Source organism: Capra hircus, chromosome 5 (genome assembly GCF_001704415.2).
Source record: "Capra hircus breed San Clemente chromosome 5, ASM170441v1, whole genome shotgun sequence".
In the NCBI taxonomy this organism is placed as follows: Eukaryota; Metazoa; Chordata; class Mammalia; order Artiodactyla; family Bovidae; genus Capra; species Capra hircus.
In genome coordinates, this window is record NC_030812.1 from 48749325 (window position 1) to 48767779 (window position 18455).

Consider the following 18455-nt stretch of genomic DNA (forward strand, 5'->3'; position numbering starts at 1 on the left):
TTCCCTTACCTTCACTTCCAAGTCCCACAATGGCAACCACCATTATACTCTCTGTTACTGTGAGTTCCTTTTTTAGATTCCACGCAAGTGAGATTATATAGTATTTACCTTTCTGTGCCTGGCTTATTTGCACAATGTCTTCCAGGTTCATCCATGTTGTTGCAAATGGCCGAATTTCCTTTGTTTTAGAAGCTGGACAATACTACATTGTGTGTGCATATGTATACATATATACACATACATATATACATACACAGGCTTCCCAGGTGGCACAGTGGTAAAGAATCTACCTGCCAACGCAGGAGATGCAAGAAACGCAGGTTTGATCCCTGAGTTGGGAAGATGGCCTGGAGTGTGAAATGGCAACCTGCCTCTGTATTCTTGCCTGGAAAATTCCATGGTCAGAGGAGTCGGGAGGGCTACCATCCATGGGGTCACAGAGTCAGACAGGACTGAGCGACTAAGCATGCACACACATGCGCGCACGCACACACACACACACAGACACACACACACACACACTACATTTTCTTTATCCATTCACCTATTGCCAGACACTTAGGGTGTTTACCATTCTTGACTGTGTGTGCTCAGTTGCTAAGTCATGTCTGACTTTTTGTGACCCCATGGACTGGTTCGACAGGCTCCTTTGTCCATAGATTCCCCAGGCAAGAATACCGGAATGGGTTGTTACTTCTTTCTCCAGGGGTACTTACCAACCCAGGGACTGAACCCACACCTCTTTCCTCTCCTGCATTGGCAGACAGTTTCTTTACCACTGAGCCACCTGGGAAGCGCCATTACACAATTCTTGACTACTGTAAGTAATTCTGCCATGATCATGGGAGTACAGATATCTCTTTGAGACAGTGATCTTATTTCCTTCAGATATATATACCCAGAAGTGGGATGGCTTTTATTTTTAATTTTTTGGGGAACTTCCATACCATTTTCCAGAATAGCTATACTAACTTACATTCCCTCCCAACAGTGCATGAGGGTTCTCTTTTTTTTTGCATCCTTGCTAACATGTGTTATCTTTTGACTTTTTGATAAGTCATCCTAGCAGGTGAGAGGTGACAGCACACTGTGGTTTTGACTTGCTTTTCCCTATGATTAATGATGTTGAGAAGATTCGGTTCTTTACACTGAGGATAAGCTGACTATCCATGACCAGCAGCATAGTGCCTGGGCTTAGTTTGCCATGAGTAGAGAGGAAGGAAAGAAAGAAAAGTATGGAAGAAAGAAAGGGAGGAAGGAAAATAAAAGAAGAAAGAAAAAAGAGAGGAAAGTGTTTTCACTAAATATTGGTTTAAAAAAAGAATGAGTTAGACTCTGAATTCTCTTTGGTCAGTGCTTGTTTGATTTTAGTAACCTTATCAACAATCGGAGATTTTAATGAAAAAACCTGGTGAAGAAGTGCAGGGGGTAACCAGAAAGATTGTGAGGGGGTAACCAGAAAGATTGTAACACCTGGCTTTAGGAAAACTCCTTATAGTCATCTCTCTGAACCCTGTGCCTTTTACCAGCAAGGGAGTCACCAGCCCTGTCCTGATAATTGTGGTTTATTAACAGCATTCACTATTCATTCAAAAATATTGGCTGGAAATCTGTTCCCAAGAATGATTCACATGTCACCTTTAGATCTTGTTTTTAGGGAGCTCAGTGTGTGATTTTCCAGTTGTGCCTAAGGAGATCCAGATGATCTAGAGAAAGGGAAGTGGGGAGTCCAGACTCCCAGCACTCATCGGGCTCAACCCAAGAGCAGCCCTGCTTCTAGGTTTCACACTTTGGGCCCTTCCCAAACATTTCTCATGGAGAAGTTTATAAAATTCAAGGGTGACTGGATAAAAATAGATAATATAGTTCAGCATAACACTGCTTACTTTCTTGGTCTTATTTTGTGCATGAAAAATACACACATATATATGTATATGAAATGTACATGTATACAAAGGATTCCTTTAAAGTATCCATCCCTATAATTGGGAGCTGGTGAAAAGCAGACAAAAAGGCATAGACTTGGGACTCAGTTAAGCCAGATTTGCATACTGGTTCTCAGCTTTCCCAGCTGTGTGACTGTCTGCAAGTCACTCAACTTTTTTGTGAGCCTCAGCGTCCTCATCTCTGTTACTAGCATCACGAGGTCATTGTATTATCTGAAATCATGTGGCCAGGGCTGGGCACACAGCAGGAAAGTAGGCAGCTGTGAAGACTGCATGCTTAGCATGGAGGGAGAAAGAAAAAATGAGATCCACGGTGGCTCAGTGCCGGCATCTAGCCAGTGTACCCAGACCAACCCGTACCAGCCTGTTCACTCTTCACTGACTCCACTCAAAATCAGGGTCAACCTCTTGGAGTACTGAAGAGCTACTAAGTGTGAGAAAAATGTCCAGTGTCTGTACACTGTCCTGGAAAAGGACCTTACCACATCGACACTCCAGAGCATGGCGACTGTTTTTAAAAGCTGCTCTAATTAGCAAACTTGTTAAATCCCTGGTTGCTCTTCAGGTCTCCTGTCACACTAATTAGGATATCTAACTGGTGTTGGTTGCCTTAAATGCATATTTATGCTTGTCCACAAGCATAATTATTCTTGGCTTCTTTTCCCCTAACACGTATAAGATGAAAACATGCATTAAAGAAGCCAATTATAGGTAGAAGTTTTATGAAATTTAAATTCCTAGAAACTTTGCAAATGATGTTAAAAACGGTGAAGAGTCTAAAAACGTATCCTTTGTTCACGCACATTCATGGAATGACACCTCTCCCCTCCTCTCCTTTGTTTTCATCTCTAAAGGTACCATCTGACACTGGCAAAGAGATTTTCAAAAACACGAAACTATTGCTGTTTCAAGGAGTCATACGTAGCACACATTGGAGGATAAAAAACATGCCCCCTTTCCAGCAAGTCAGCACTGATGTGCTCAGATTCCTCTTGGCCTCCAAGCTGCTTATTCCCGGGTTAGGTATTGCTCTGTGCACAGGACCCCAGTGGTTCACCTCCTGGACATTCTGTAATATGTAATTCTGAAGCAAGAGATACACTCAAACCTATCTAAGCGTCTATCTGAGGGTAGTCATTACTAGAGTCCTTCATGCTAATAATGATGATGCCATGCCTAGAGAAGCCGCTCACATTAATTACTGAGTATTTAAATAAAGATAATTATTAGAACTCCAAATCTCTTGGGTGAAAGCCGAGGGAATATTTGTGTCATGTGGTAAAGGTGCTCACACTCCAATCAAGTAGATCATCTTAACAAAGGAAGCTCAAAATTGCAGATCATTTATAATATAAATACTGAGTTTAATCACCACACTTTAAAGCAGGATTTCTTATTAGGCCCAACTTTCCTGGAGCTACAAAGAGGCTTTTCTCTATAGTACACATGTATACCTGTATGGGCCACAGTTAGCACTCTGAATTGCTCAGTTTATGGTAACCCACTCCAGTATTCTTGCCTGGAGAATCCCATGGAGAGAGGAGCCTGCAGACTACAGTTCATAGGGTTGCAAAGAGTCAGACACAACTGAAGCGACTTAGTACGCACGCACATATGGTTAGATGAAGGGCACGATTAGGAAACTCTAAATGAACAATCTTGGTGACAGCAGAGTGACAGTGGTGAGCTGTATTAACAGTAAGAGCTCTAGAATGAATGGGGTTATTAATGCCCATTAGTTTCAGGTACATTCTAGAAGAGTACTACCCAATAGAACTTTCTGCAATGATGGAATTGTTCTATATCTAGTCTAATTATGTCTAAACGGCATCCATCAGCTACCTGTGGCTGTTGAGGAACTGAGATGACTAGTGCTACTAACTGAATTTTAGTTAATTTTAATGTTAATAGCCACAGGTAGCTGATGGCTACCACATTGATCACTGTAGTTCTAGAATCATGGAAAGGACCTTAAAGGTTTTAGTGGCGTATTTTGAAACACTGGCATAAAGTGAAGTATACTAATCCCAAACCAGAACGAGACACAATAATTTAATGAAACAAAAACAGAATCAAAGTTTTTTATATGTGTGTGCATATGTATACTTGTGTATGTGCATAATTTTTATTTTAAACCTAAAACTTAGATGTTTTTTAAAACTAGTGATGTGGGGTAAAGCCAAAACAACAAGACACTGATGAGTCTCTTAGGTTAAGTGGATAACTTTTTAAAATAAAAGCTTTTGGCTGCTCCATGCAGCATGTGGGATAAAAGCTCCCCGACCAGGAATGGAACCCATGCCCACCGCATTGGGAGCGCAGACTCCTAACCACTGGACTGCCAGGGAAGTCTCGGGATAATTTTTATCAATACATAAGCTTGTTGGTCTTCCCCAAAAGAATAGGATTTGACAAATATAATCAAACCTCCTACAGGCAAAACAGCAGGTTTGTTCTTTTTGGCGTGTCGCTTCTGAAAGTATTCCTCAGCTGACCAGCACCATGTACCATCAGACACACACTGTGCTGAACGACTTCCTACCTAAGCTACTGAAGAAGATTGAAGACTGCTGGTGCACGCGAGATAACACAGGGGCAGATCTCTCTATTATCTGTATTCAGGCTCTCTTGTCATTATTGCCAGTATAGCCTTGCTGGGTTCCAATCCCTGGCATCCAGGAGACCAGACATCCCACCAAGTGCTAAAACACAACTCTAGCCATACTTCATTTCTCAGTGGAGAACAGAGGATCCTAAGTTCAGCCACTCCATTGTTACAAATTAAAAAGCTAATATAGAGAGGCAGGGACATGGACACTAAAGTTTTGTCACAACCTCTTAGTGTCCACATACACAAAAAGAGAAAGTCCAAGTTTGGTTGGTGAACTTGGATGAAATCAGGTTTAAGAGACGACTTGAGCCTAGCTAGGCACAGGCTGATTGTAGGTAGTAGCTTCTTAGTGAAGCAGCCCTGGCACTCCTTCCCCGTCCAGCACGCCAGCAGTGCTGTGCTCCGTCTCCATTTCTCCAAGCTGCTGGGTTAGGTACTGCTCTGTACATATGACTCCTGTGGCTCACCTCCTAGACATCCTGTAACATGTGGTCCTGAAGAAGAGATAGGCTCAAACTTGTCTGACCCCTAGGCCACAGGTGTTCTACTAATATGTTCTACTTAATTCTAGCAAAAACCAAAGGTGTTATTTGTATCACATTTAGTACCAAATTTGTGAAATGCCTACTATTTCAAGCGCCTGTGATGACTGGGGTCCTAAACACGTATTCAGTTCAGTTCAGTTTAGTCGCTCAGTCGTGTCCGACTCTTTGCGACCCCATGAATAGCAGCACGTTCAATCAAACTATGTAATTAATGACCAATTAACTTTTCTTTTCTCCTTAGCCAAAGAAGAGAATAATAGGCCTGTCTTTTGGAGAGGGAAAAAGGCTAACAGTCGGAATGAATCCATTTTCAGGTGAGATTGTTGGTTTATGTTTTTAACTTGCTGACCAAAATTTATTTTACATTTAAATTGGCTTTTTATTTAAAGTGCTTTTACTCTACTAAAATCTTAGAATTGAGTTCTGTTTATCTCATATATATAATTATGAAGGTATTTGGGGAGGCTCTCTTCTAAATTCAAATCCAGTTAGTTATAAACTATAAATTCTCCCATTTCAATGGAATATACAGTGTCTCAATATAAGTAAATGATTAAAATTAAATTAAAAAACACTTACTGAACTCTGATTCTGTGTAGTAGGAACTTGGTCCCTGTAATAGATACAACAATGAGTAAGATATAGTTCCTACCCTTGAGAAGCTGATTCTAACCAGGACATATGATATTTGCATAAATGAAGATACTGCAAAGTATGCATGCTAAGTGTCCTCAATGAGTTTGAGCAAATTGTCAGAGAGATTTAATGAGGAGAAAGGTTTTATTCAGTTTGGAGGAGGAGTCAAGATATCAGATCACAGTTGTTGAAGGAATCACACATGGTGATTCAGATATTGCAGTTGTGGGAATCATAGAAGCTAGGGAGGCCTGGCATGCTGTGATTCATGGAGTTGCAAAGAGTCGGACACGACTGAGTGACTGAACTGAACCGAACCGAACGATAGAAGCAGGAAAAAAATGGAACACGTGTAAATTTGAAAAGGAGTTTCCTAAGCTGCACAACTCAAAGTATGGTTTTATTACACACTTTAAGTAACTAGACACTAGAAGGAGGAGGGGAGCATAGGATTCTAAGAACTCTGGTTCAGGGGATGACGGGCAGGGGGAAAATTAAGGTGTGTTGGGGCCCTGAAAGTCAGGTATGACATGGGGGGAATAGCCAGGTTAGGAAAACACTGTAAAATGCTGCAAAGAAAAAGTGAGCTCCTACTTGGGAAGTATGCACAGATCTGTGGTGCACCATGCTGTGTAATAACTCAGGATACTGGGGAGGGTCCTTTTCCCACTGTACTTACTCTCATACTCACCTTCTCTCGCTGCACAATGATGTACAAAGGTCTTCTAAACCTAAATGTCACTATTATAACTTTTTCCTCACCAAAAGAAAAAACATTGGTTTAGGAAGCCTGGCTTGTGTCAGATAGGCTTAGAGGAACATGATTTGATCTAAATCCATGTGATAAGAAGCCAAGTTTTAAGGGGTTGCAATTCCATTGTTACCCTGAGCACCATAAGTTACTAGATTCTTGGAGGAGGGGTCTCTGCCTTCCTGTCTCAATGCACTAAGTGATGTTCCTAACATGGCTTGCGTAAATGGAAGTATTGACGGAGGGGCCGTGCCAGTGGATAGCCCCACACGCTCTCAGATTCAACATTCTTCATTTCACATTTGATGTACAGTGCCCTAATTTTTCTAGACCATTCTGTTAGCCTCATTATCTTCTTCCATTTTAGAAAAATTAAAGAAATTTAGAAGTAATGTACGCAGTAGTTGTTGTAGGTTATCTTGGAGGTTAGAACTCTGTTAAAAGTGGCTGATGTCCAACATAGGTTAAAAGGGGAATTCAGGCAATATTGGAATTAGAGGGCAATGCATGTTATTCAACATTCATTCAGTAGATGAAAGAGGAGAGTGAAATAGTTGGCTTAAAGCTCAACATTCAGAAAACGAAGATCATGGCATCTGGTCCCATCACTTCATGGGAAATAGATGGGGAAACAGTGGAAACAGTGTCAGACTTTATTTTGGGGGGCTCCAAAATCACTGCAGATGGTGATTGCAGCCATGAAATTAAAAGATGCTTACTCCTTGGAAGGAAAGTTATGACCAACCTAGATAGCATATTCAAAAGCAGAGACATTACTTTGCTGACTAAGGTCCGTCTAGTCAAGGCTATGGTTTTTCCTGTGGTCGTGTATGGATGTGAGAGTTGGACTGTGAAGAAGGCTAAGCGCCGAAGAATTGATGCTTTTGAACTGTGGTGCTGGAGAAGACTCTTGAGAGTCCCTTGGACTGCAAAGAGATCCAACCAGTCCATTCTGAAGGAGATCAACCCTGGGATTTCTTTGGAAGGAATGATGCTAAAGCTGAAACTCTAGTACTTTGGCCACCTCATGTGAAGAGTTGACTCACTGGAAAAGACTCTGATGCTGGGAGGGATTGGGGGCAGGAGGAGAAGGGGACGACAGAGGATGAGATGGCTGGATGGCATCACTGACTCGATGGACGTGAGTTTGAGTGAACTCCGGGAGCTGGTGATGGACAGGGAGGCCTGGCGTGCTGCAATTCATGGGGTCGCAAAGAGTCGGACACGACTGAGCGACTGAACTGAACTGAACTGATAGATATAAATGTAGATCCATCTCTCTTACCTGTTAAATCTGGTATATTCTATTTGTTGGGCTCTGTGATTGATTTCAGATGTACAACAGTGAGAAAAATCAGCAAAAGTTAGAAACCACACTGCAGGAATGTAGGAATAGTAAGCATGAAGTTGGATTAGGCATACCTGGAACTGGGGACTTGAGTGCCACAGAACTTTGTCTCTGTCTCCTGGGATGTTTGTGGATCAGCTTCATTTTCTTTCACTGAATAACATGTCCTCTCTGGGACAGCAAAGTCAACAGCTATCTTAAACTCGCTTTTTATTGCTCCCACCACCACATGGTGGCTAATTCACATACTTTCTTGCACCAAATTAAAAAATCCTGGGACCTCCCTGGTGGTCCAGTGGTTAAGAATCTGCCTGCCAGTGCAGGAGACACAGGCTTGATCCCTGGTCTGGGAACTAAGATCTCACATGCCACGGGGCAACTAGGCCTGTGTGCCAGAACTACTGAAGCCCATGTGCCCTAAAGCCTGTGCTCTGCAACAACAGAAACCACAACAACGAGAAGCCTGCATGCCTCTATTAGAGAAAACCCACGGACAGCAACGAAGAGCCTGAGAGCTTCAATAAAGACCCCCACCACAACCAAAAAAAAAAATTAAAAATCCTGGGAAGTCTCTGATGCCTAGCTTGAATAAATGATTCACTGATGAAAATATACACCATAACCAAGAGGTTTAAAAACATGGCAGCTTCTGTGCGCTCCATGTGTGGAGGAGAGGAGTGAATATAGGTCGGGGTGGTAGAGTTAGGCCTGCTATCCATAGTTTTCTAGGACTACCATCTTCGTCATTAAACATTTGAGTCAAAAGTGTAAACAAAAGGCAGGCTATGATAAACACTAATTAGAGGGCTAAAGAATGTTGTCGTGTAGAGGGCTTTGAAACACCTCTGTGGTATAAAGTTTTAGGCCTAATTATGAGAAGCTGCAGGTCATAAGAAGGAAGCAGTTATCTTGGGACATCAGACTGACATAAATATGATTACTTTTCAAGGTAATAGTAAACAACAGACCTTCTAACACCTGAGGGATGGAAAACAGACTAGTGATGATCTCTGATAATGAGATTCAGTACTTCAGTTTCTCTCTCTTTAGTATAGCTTCATTAGTGGATAGTTCCATGTACTCAGATATTTTACAGGAGAAAACCCAAGCAGATGCCTCCTCAAAATGCTCCTTGAGGAAAAGTTTATTGTGACCTACTTAAGAGTCCCCTAAAGCTGGCAAGGAAAAGACTGCCTATTGCTTGCACATATAAAAGGAAAACATAGAGATCAACAGAACATTTTTACAGTGCTGGCACAGAGGCAGATTTATATAAATTCAACTGAGTTCACCCTGAATAATCCAAAAGGAAAAGAGTGACAATGCTTAGCCTTCAGTCTAGATCTGCTCAGCTTATACCCACTAGGGTGGATTTTCATCTAAGTTTACATCTGTCTATAGCCTCTACTGATATCTAGCTAATGGAAGCTTAAAAGCAGACTTTCTAACCATAGGGCATAGCAAGTAGAAGGATGAACTGAAGAAACCGATCTGTTTAATAAACAGAATTGCCACGGGTTCAATCCCTGGGTTGGGAAGATCCTCTAGAGAAGGAAATCGCAACCCACTCTGGTAGTCTTGCCTGGAGAATCCCATGGACAAAGGAGCCTGGCAGGCTACAGTCCATGGGGTTGCAAGAGTCAGACATGACTGAGTGACTAAACCACCACCACATGACAAAGGTGGCCACCTTGGCATCCTCATGATATGAGAATGTGTTGCACTTAATATCATTAGCAAAATAGAAGGGAAAAAAACAATCAAGAAGTTGAACCTTATATCTTTCTCTAAGAAGAAACATTTCTTGGCAGAAACTAGAAAAAGGGAGCTGTTTTATTCTTTTCTGCATAGTAGAGAAAAACATGCAGGCTCAGTAGTCACACTGGATAACATCAAGTCTGGACTCTGTCTTGTACTATTTCACCTTCCCAGGGCTTCACTCCTCATTGTAGGATGGGGCTCACAATGGTGCCTATCCCACAGGGATGATACATAAAGAACTAAATCACTCACGTACGGGTGACCCTTGAACAACACAGGTTTGAACTTTGCGGGTTCATTTATATGCATATTTCTTTAATAGGTACGTACTACAGTCCTACACAATCCTCAGATATGGAACCTTGGATACAGAGGGGTGACTCTAAAGTGTTATGTGTTGATTTTCAACTGTGCAGAGGGTCAGCGCCCCAACCTCATGTTGTTCAAGGGTCAACTGTACATGTAAAGTGCTTGAACTGTGTGTGACACTTAGTAAATCCCTATTAAACTTAGCTCTGTTGTTATTGCTAATTATCTGTAAGTCAGTCACTAAACAATAATCTATTCGGCATCCTCAGAATCCTTGATCAAGTCTTGGAACAGAATAACTTCCCTCTTTTCTACTCTCACTAATAATATGGTATTTAAAGAATAAAAATGCTATTGTGTGGGCTTCCCGGGTGGCTCAGTGGTAAAGAATCTGTCTGCCAGTGCAGGAGACGAGTTCAATCCCTGGTCTGGGAAGACCCCACATGCTGAGAAGCAACTAAGTCGGTGTGCCACAACTACCAAGCCTGTGCTCTAGAGCCCAGGAGCTGCAACTACTGTGCCCATGTGCCACAACTACTGAAGCCCATGCACCTAGAGCTCGTGGTCCACAACAGGAGAAGCTGCCACAATGAGAAGCCTGTATACTACAACTGGAGTGTAGCCCCTGGTTGCCACAACCAGAGAAAAGCTCATGCAGCAATGAAGACCCAGCACAGCCAAAGTTAAAATAAGTAAATACTTTCGTTAAAAGCTAATAAAAAATGCTATTGTGCAGTAATTTGGCATGTGTGTGTGCTAAGATGCTTCAGGCATGTCCGACTCTTTTCAACCCTATGGACTGTAGCCTGCCAGGCAACTCTGTCCTTGGGATTTTCCAGGCAAGAATACTGGAGTGGGTTGCCATAAAATGTACTATTCAGAATGCTAACTGTGTTGAATATTATGTTATTTGACTCTGGGTCACATGACGAGTTTGGTACTGGTGTCTGCCAGCCTCTTGATTACACTTAAATACTGATAATTGCTTTCCAGTTTCGAATTATTTTACATAAAATTGCTTATATCTCACCGATTCTGCTTTAGTAGAGCCTTCATGGGGAATTTTTAAATTCAGGAGAGCTGAAATTCTACATCTTTTTTTTTTTAAATTTTTTATTTTTACTTTATTTTACAATACTGTATTGGTTTTGGCATACATTGACATGAATCCACCACGGGTGTACATGAGCTCCCTGAAATTCTACATCTTAAGATCTAGGCCTATATAATTTTTTTTATGGAAGAATCATTGTTCTTTATTGCTCTGCTTGTTTTTTCTATTTTGTATATTAATCTGACTACTTCCTTGAATAGGTGCTTTGCTCTCCATGAAAACTAAATTCCCCATTTTCGTATTTAACTTCTTTCTCTTCTTTCTTAAGAGTTTTTAAAATCAAATAATTATTTTTTTGTATTTGATTTTAAAACTTTTGAAAAAGATGAGAAAGAAGTTAAATAAATTCTACTTACCATTTTTCCTCATTTCTTGATAGAATCAATACGCTAGCATATATGTACTTTGTATTCTTAGTTGACCTTGCATCTAATGGATTTTTCTGAAGCTGTTTAATGTTGCCTGTTGCTTTTTGGACTGTGGGTTTAACTTGATGATTTCAGCCTCAAGGTGTGAATGTGGCTGTTTGGTGTGGAGGGGAAAAGGAGAAAAGTCATTTGTGCATAATTTTGATCTTGGAGTTATCTTTTCCAGTTCTCTCATTGCTTACTCCTTTAAGGCTGGGCTCTCCCTAGAGATACATAATCAGCTCATTAGAAAGACACTTGACTTTTAGCAACCTAGTACTATAAATATGAAGTCGACTAGTGTGGAAATTCAAGGTTCTAGAACTCTTGCTTAGTAATGAACTACTCTTTAATCAGACTACTAAGAGTAGGTATTACTGAATTTTAAATGAAAAATACAGTTTAGCTTTACGGTTGGCTTGCTTAAGTGGTGAAGCTATAATGTCTGTGGCATTTTAATTTATGCTGTCAAAAGGTAATCCTTGTTAGAAACTCTTTTAACTCTCTAAAATAATAAATTTTTCATACAACTGAGTAAATTACAGTCACTTCAAGTGGATCTTTCTGTAATTACCTGAAATCATTTTGCTGACCTTTAAGATCAATTCAGTTCAGTCGCTCAGTCGTGTCCAACTCTTTGCAACCCCATGGACTGCACCATGCCAGGCCTCCCTGTCCATCACCAACACCCGGAGCTTACTCAAACTCATGTTCATTGAGTTGGTGATGCCATCCAACCCATCTCATCCTCTGTTGTCCTCTTCTCCTCCTGCCTTCAATCTTTCCCAGCATCAGGGTCTTTTCCAGTGAGTCAGTTCTTTGCATCAGGTGGCCAAAGTATTGGAGTTTCAGCTTCAGCATCAGTCCTTCCAATGAATATTCAGGACTGATTTCCTTTAGGATGGACGGGTTGTATTTCCTTGCAGTCCAAGGGACTCTCAAGAGTCTTCTCCAACACCACAGTTCAAAAGCATCAATTCTTCAGTGCTCAGCTTTCTTTATAGTCCAACTCTCACATCCATATGTGACTACTGGAAAAACCATAGCTTTGACTAGATAGACCTTTGTTGGCAAAGTGATGTCTCTACTTTTTAATATGCTGCTTAGGTTGGTCATAGCTTTTCTTCCAAGGAGCAAGCATCTTTGAATTTCATGGCTGCAGTCACCATCTGCGGTGATTTTGGAGCCCCCCAAAATAAAGTCTGTCACTCTTTCCACTGTTTCCCCATCTATTTGCCATGAACTGATGGGACTGGATGCCATGATTTTAGTTTAACATATGTTGTGCCTAAAATGAACATTTTAACCTAATTTCATAACATTATCTAACATAATCTGTGCACTGGCTATTTAATTCAATTCCCATAGAGAAAATTTTAGAAAATATCATCTACAAGAATAAAGAAAAGCTATCACTTTTTGAGCACTTGTATGTTCATGTGTGTGTGTTTGCTTGCATACATGTACACATATGTAAAGTCAATGGAAGAGGGAGCTGAGAGTTGAAAGTCAGCCTAGTTCATAGCATTGTACAGATGATTAATGAATTTTGCTACTGCTGCTAAGTCGCTTCAGTCGTGTCCGACTCTGTGCGACCCCATAGACGGCAGCCCAACAGGCTCACCTGTCCCTGGGATTCTCCAGGCAAGAACACTGGAGTGGGTTGCCATTTCCCTCTCCAATGCATGGAAGCGAAAAGTGAAATGGAAGTTGCTCAGTCATGTTCAACTCTTAGTGACCCCATGGACTGCAGCCTTCCAGGCTCCTCCATCCATGGGATTTACCAGGCAAGATTGCTGGAGTGGGTTGCCATTGCCTTCTCCAGAATGAATTCTACACCTGTTTTAAATTAAGAACAAATAAAAACAAAGTGGTTTCCAACTTTCATAGAGGTTCCAGTCTCATAAGGGAGACAAGATAAATTAATATAAAATGATAAACCAGCAATTCAAGACAATATAGGGTAAGATTAATAGCTAGCACCTACTGAGTGATTAATTGCTAGCATCTATTGAGTATTGCATGTATTTTCTTACTTAATCCTCACAGAAACCCAATGAGATGGTTCTATTGGCTCCTATTTTAAAATTAGGAAATTAAGGCTTAGGTCAATCAAAGTCACATAACCACTGAGGGGCAGAGCCTGGATTAGAACTTGGATCTCATATTCTGCAACTTCTTAGCCTCTGCCACTTGCTTCCTTGGGCTGCAGAGAAAAGAAGTGGGTCATGGTGAGCTGGAGAGAACAGGGACGACAAAAGATGGGACAAAAGATTGATTCTGAAAAAAAACTGCTGATGCTATTGCAATGATATTAGAAAAATTAGAAGAGTATTAGCAAAACATGAGTCAAAGAAAACACCATTTAAGAAAGTCTCTCTTCACATCTCTCCATATGAATAGTTTTTTCTTTATGGTATCCATCAGAAATGCACAATGAAAGAACAATCAAGTTTCAAAACTAGAATGAAAAGTCCTTTCACTAGGAGTATTGGGCTCTGTGAAGGACAGGCATAATGCTTTAGATGTAAAAAAAAAAAAAAAAAAAAGCCTCTTTAAATGACATAGGGTAGATTCTATTTCTGAAAGCAGGAGTATATACTGAAGAATTGTACCATAACTCCTAGCAGGTGAGAGTAAATCGCTCCCTCTCCTAACAAGCATTCCCTTTATGCGAAGACTTTTACTTTCAAACTGCTGCAGTGGGCCACTGGGTTCTCTTTGTTCCTTTCTGTTAAATTCTGAATATTATGTTTAACTCTAAATTCTACCTGACAGGTACCACCAGGAGAGCAGCACAGCATCCAAGGACTCAACTCTCGGCCCTCCTTCAGACCTGAAGAAGCTGTCCCTTCATGGCCAAAGAGCTGGTGGACCCTTACCTAACCCTTCCAGAAGTTGTCAGCTCACATCAGCCAGTAGCAAAGCTAGTGGGCCATTTTGTATAACAGACACAAAAGAACCCCAGGGGCTTTCAGATCACAAAGACTCTCTAAGTGAAATCCCTTTCAAGTGCAATGGGAACGGAAATGAGTTTTACTTAGGAAATTCCACCCTGGCTTCCCCTTTACAGAGCAACCCAAATCTAGAGAAAAAGGAGTCAGAACTTCATTTGTATGTTATTTCCACAACATCATCAATATTCCTTCACTTAAAAAGTTCATGGAACAATTATATTATAGTAAGTGCCCTCCTAAGTTAACCTTGCCTTGAGGATTAGTTTTTAGGATAGGCGTCCCTGCTCTTCCTCCCCATTTTGGAAACTTAACCTTGGGATTTAAGATAGTGAAAGACACAATGCACTGGACAATTAAGGAGATGACTTTATCAGGCTACTGCAATAGGGAAGATGCTCATTAATGAAAAGTGTCTTAAAGAAAAGGAGATGGGCCTGAGGTTTCATGAGGCAGGTAACAAATAGGGCAGTTGGCCGTAAGTCTCGTGGGAATCAGTGAGGAAGGTTGGAGACAGGTCTTATTTTGGAATATTTGTGAGCAGTGGTTTTTTACAGTTAGCTGGGGTGATTTCTCAGGTGGCAGTTTTAAGACACACAGGTTTGATCCCTGGGTCGGGAAGATCCCCTGGAGGAGGGCATGGCACCCCACTCTAGTATTCTCGCCTGGAGAATCCCATGGACAGAGGAGCCTAGTGAGCTATGGTCCATAGCGTTGCAAAGAGTTGGACACAATTGAAGTGACTTAGCATGCACACAAGGGGTGATTTCTTAACCATTCAGCTTTCAGTGAGGACAAAGCTCAACATTGTCAATATGTTTCATTATTTCTTAGCTGTGCTACTGAAAGTAGGTTAGTGGGAGTCATTGTCATAAGATCAGATAATTTTACAGAGATCACCTGGCTTATGTCCTTTATTTTATAAATGAGGAGACTGAAGCAAAAAAAAAAATCTAAGTAACTTACTCAACATTGCGTAGTAAGCTTAGAGGCAGAGTCAGAACTCTCATTTAGTAATCTTTTTATAACGCCAGGATCAGTTTTATAATATGACTCTTTTTAGTTCCCTTCAGTGATATATAATTTTTATTACTGATCTTCAAATATAATAATGTTGAAATGAAAGTCACTCAGTTGTGTCCAGCTCTTTGCAACCCCATGGACTATACAGTCCATGAAATTCTCCATGCCAGAATACTGGAGTGGGTAGCCTTTCCCTTCTCCAGGGGATCTTCCCAACCCAGGGATTGAACTCAGGTCTGCATTGTGGATAGATTCTTTACCAGCTGAGTCACAAGGGAAGCCCAAGAAAACTGGAGTGGGTAGTCTATCCCTTCTCCAGCAGATCTTCCCAACCCAGGGATTGAACCCAGGTCTCCTGCATTGTAGGTGGATTCTTTACCAGGTGAGCCATAAGGGAAGCCCTTCTGAGTGAAAAGAGTCTTTCATAATGATGTTAAGAGAAATGAAAGACTCTTATCACTCAGAAGAAGCTAGGAAGGAGGGGTTTTATAAGTGGCCCCAAATTTGGAAGACTGCAAGGCAACTCTAGTTTTTTTCTCACAGCACAGTTCAGAATATTTAATGTTTAAATTAAATGTTAGATGTTTAAAATTCATCTGTAAAATCTTAAACAGCTTTCTCCAAATTAAGAATGTATGTGAATCATAAATAGAGGGAAAATCTTGATCTCTTAAAAGAAGGCCTTATATATGACTCTTTGTGACCCCTTGGACTGTAGTCTACCAGGCTTCTCTGTCCATGGGATTTTCCAGGCAGTAGTCCTGGAGTGGATTGCCATTTCCTTCTCCAGAGGATCTTCCCAACCCAGGGCTCAAACCCGGGTCTCCCGCACTGTAGACAGACACTTTACCGTCTGAGCCACCAGGGAAGCAACCATATATTCTAATAGAAAACCCAAAACTTAATTGACTTTTAAAAATCTGCCTAAATATTTCAAAATAACTGTTTATGCTTCCAGAATTAACTAACTCCTAGTTTTAAGTACTACTTTAAAATTCTGCAGTAGAGGCATGCTTGGGGTAAGTCAGATGGGCCAACTCATAGCCCTTCTGATGATAAAAGTAACAACAAATAACTACCATGTAGTGTTATTATCAATGTTATTAACTGTGCTGATGCTTTCTGTATATTAACTCATTTAATCTATACAACAGTCCTATGAGGTAAGACTGTTATTCTCATCTTATAGATGAGGAAACTAAGGTATAGGGAAGTTAAATATATTCAAGGTTATACAACTAACACAGAACTGAGATTTGAACCCAGATAGACTGATTTTTTTTCTATGCACTGAAATACTGTGGATGGAGGGGGTTATCCTTATGAGTTGGCAGACATTATTATTAAACAACATTCTATCCCTTGAAAGAAGGAAAACAAGTAAGCAAATATTTCATATACAAATGATGAATCAATTAGGTTACCATTTATTCTAGTGAAAACGGTATTAACCCAATATAAACATTTTTAAAAATGTGACTTTTTCTGTGACATTGTTGGATTCTCTAATTAGGGTGGTTACCCTTGGTTAGTCTTGGCTATCTTCATAGATTTTAGGAAATGGAAAAAAAATAATTTCCTAAATCAGTCAGACTTATCTTGTGTAATTGATCTGTTGTGTCTGAGATTTCTTTCCTGTTAAAGTATGGAAATGCTCCTGGGAAAAGACATCTTAACTCTGTATACTTTCAGATAAAATTAACCTAAACCATCCAGTTAGAAATTAGCACTCATTCTGATTTTAAGGGTTTCCAAAGAGTTGTCTCGGTGAGTAAGACATTTTATCTGTAAATTTTACCAAAAGTAATTATGATCTCTGTTGTTTAGCATCTCAAATTCTACAAAGACAAAATATGGCAATTATTTGCCCTTATGTTGTGAAGATAACTGCTAGAAAGCTAAATAACTAAGGAATATTCTCAAATTAAAATTCTAGATTTAAGGCAAGGATAAATTTGGAGAGGAAAAAAGGGCAGCTTTTTTTAAAAAAGAAAAAACATAGAATGATGACAAAAATAGTAAGACAAAGCACATAATTCCCCCCCTACACATGCACCTACCACCATACGCTGTTTATAAGGAGTAAGACAGGAGTTGCTTGGAACTGTAAATCAGAAACATTTCAGAAATCCCTTCTGACATGTTAAGCCTCAAAATAAACAAAAAATTATTTAGAGAACTTGCTAAACATTACATGCCAGTTTGTTTTAAGACCCAGAATGAATGGGAAATGGCAACATTAACGATTTAAGGAAAAAATAACCCCATTAAAGGGGGAACAGGTAACAAAATTATTGTATATCTTGGCAATGTAATACTATAATTATTAAAAAGACTGAAGTAAATCTATATATATATAGATATGAAGAACTGTCCACTATGTATTAAGTGAAAAAAAGACCCCAGATTAACATGTGATATGATGTGGCTAGTATTAAATAAATATTATAAATATATATCATCTAATGTGTAAATATTATAAATGCATGTTATAATTAATATGTTTTTATCTCCCTGAAAGAATATAAACCAAACCAACAACAGCAAGGTGTTTTGAAAATTGAGACAGAAAGGGTAGTGAGGGATAGGGAACTTTTTATCATTTACACATTTCTGTACAGTCTGATGTTGATACAGTCAGCAAGTGTTATGTTTAAAACTTTAAAAAAACTAAGGAAAAATTCCCTGTGGTATTATCAAATACTGGAATGAGTCACAAATCATGTACTGTAGAAGGGATTAAAGAATAGATATATGATACTGACTAAAAGTAAGGGGAATTGATTTTCATTCAACAAAAATTCTAACTATTCCCACTTTTTTCCTCTTTCAGAAAGCTACTCTTTTACAAGATCCCCTATATGTTAGTGAGTTCAGTCCTGCTACTGGAAGTCAAAAGCCATACAGGTAAGAAGTGATGACAGGTCAGAGTTACATAGGAGGTGGGGGCGGGGGTTTGTTCTCTTTGCCTCTCCTAACTCTGTGAGTTGCTGACCATCACATTTATATCTATATCACTTCATGCCCTGAATTGCAAATACTATATGGGA

General features: G+C 40.1%; 2 protein-coding genes across 2 annotated transcripts in view; one reads left to right on the forward strand and one right to left on the reverse strand.

Annotated features, from left to right (window-relative positions):
* The window catches only part of XPOT (exportin for tRNA), a 173350-nt gene that overhangs the window by 88620 nt on the left and 66275 nt on the right, over positions 1–18455 (reverse strand). The gene's annotated exons all lie outside the window — the stretch shown is intronic.
* The window catches only part of C5H12orf56 (chromosome 5 C12orf56 homolog), an 84803-nt gene that overhangs the window by 33769 nt on the left and 32579 nt on the right, over positions 1–18455 (forward strand). The window contains exons 3-5 of the mRNA XM_013963898.2: positions 5344–5416; positions 14207–14609; positions 18239–18312. Coding sequence (XP_013819352.2) covers positions 5344–5416; positions 14207–14609; positions 18239–18312 — 550 coding nt within the window. The remainder of the gene's footprint in view (positions 1–5343; positions 5417–14206; positions 14610–18238; positions 18313–18455) is intronic.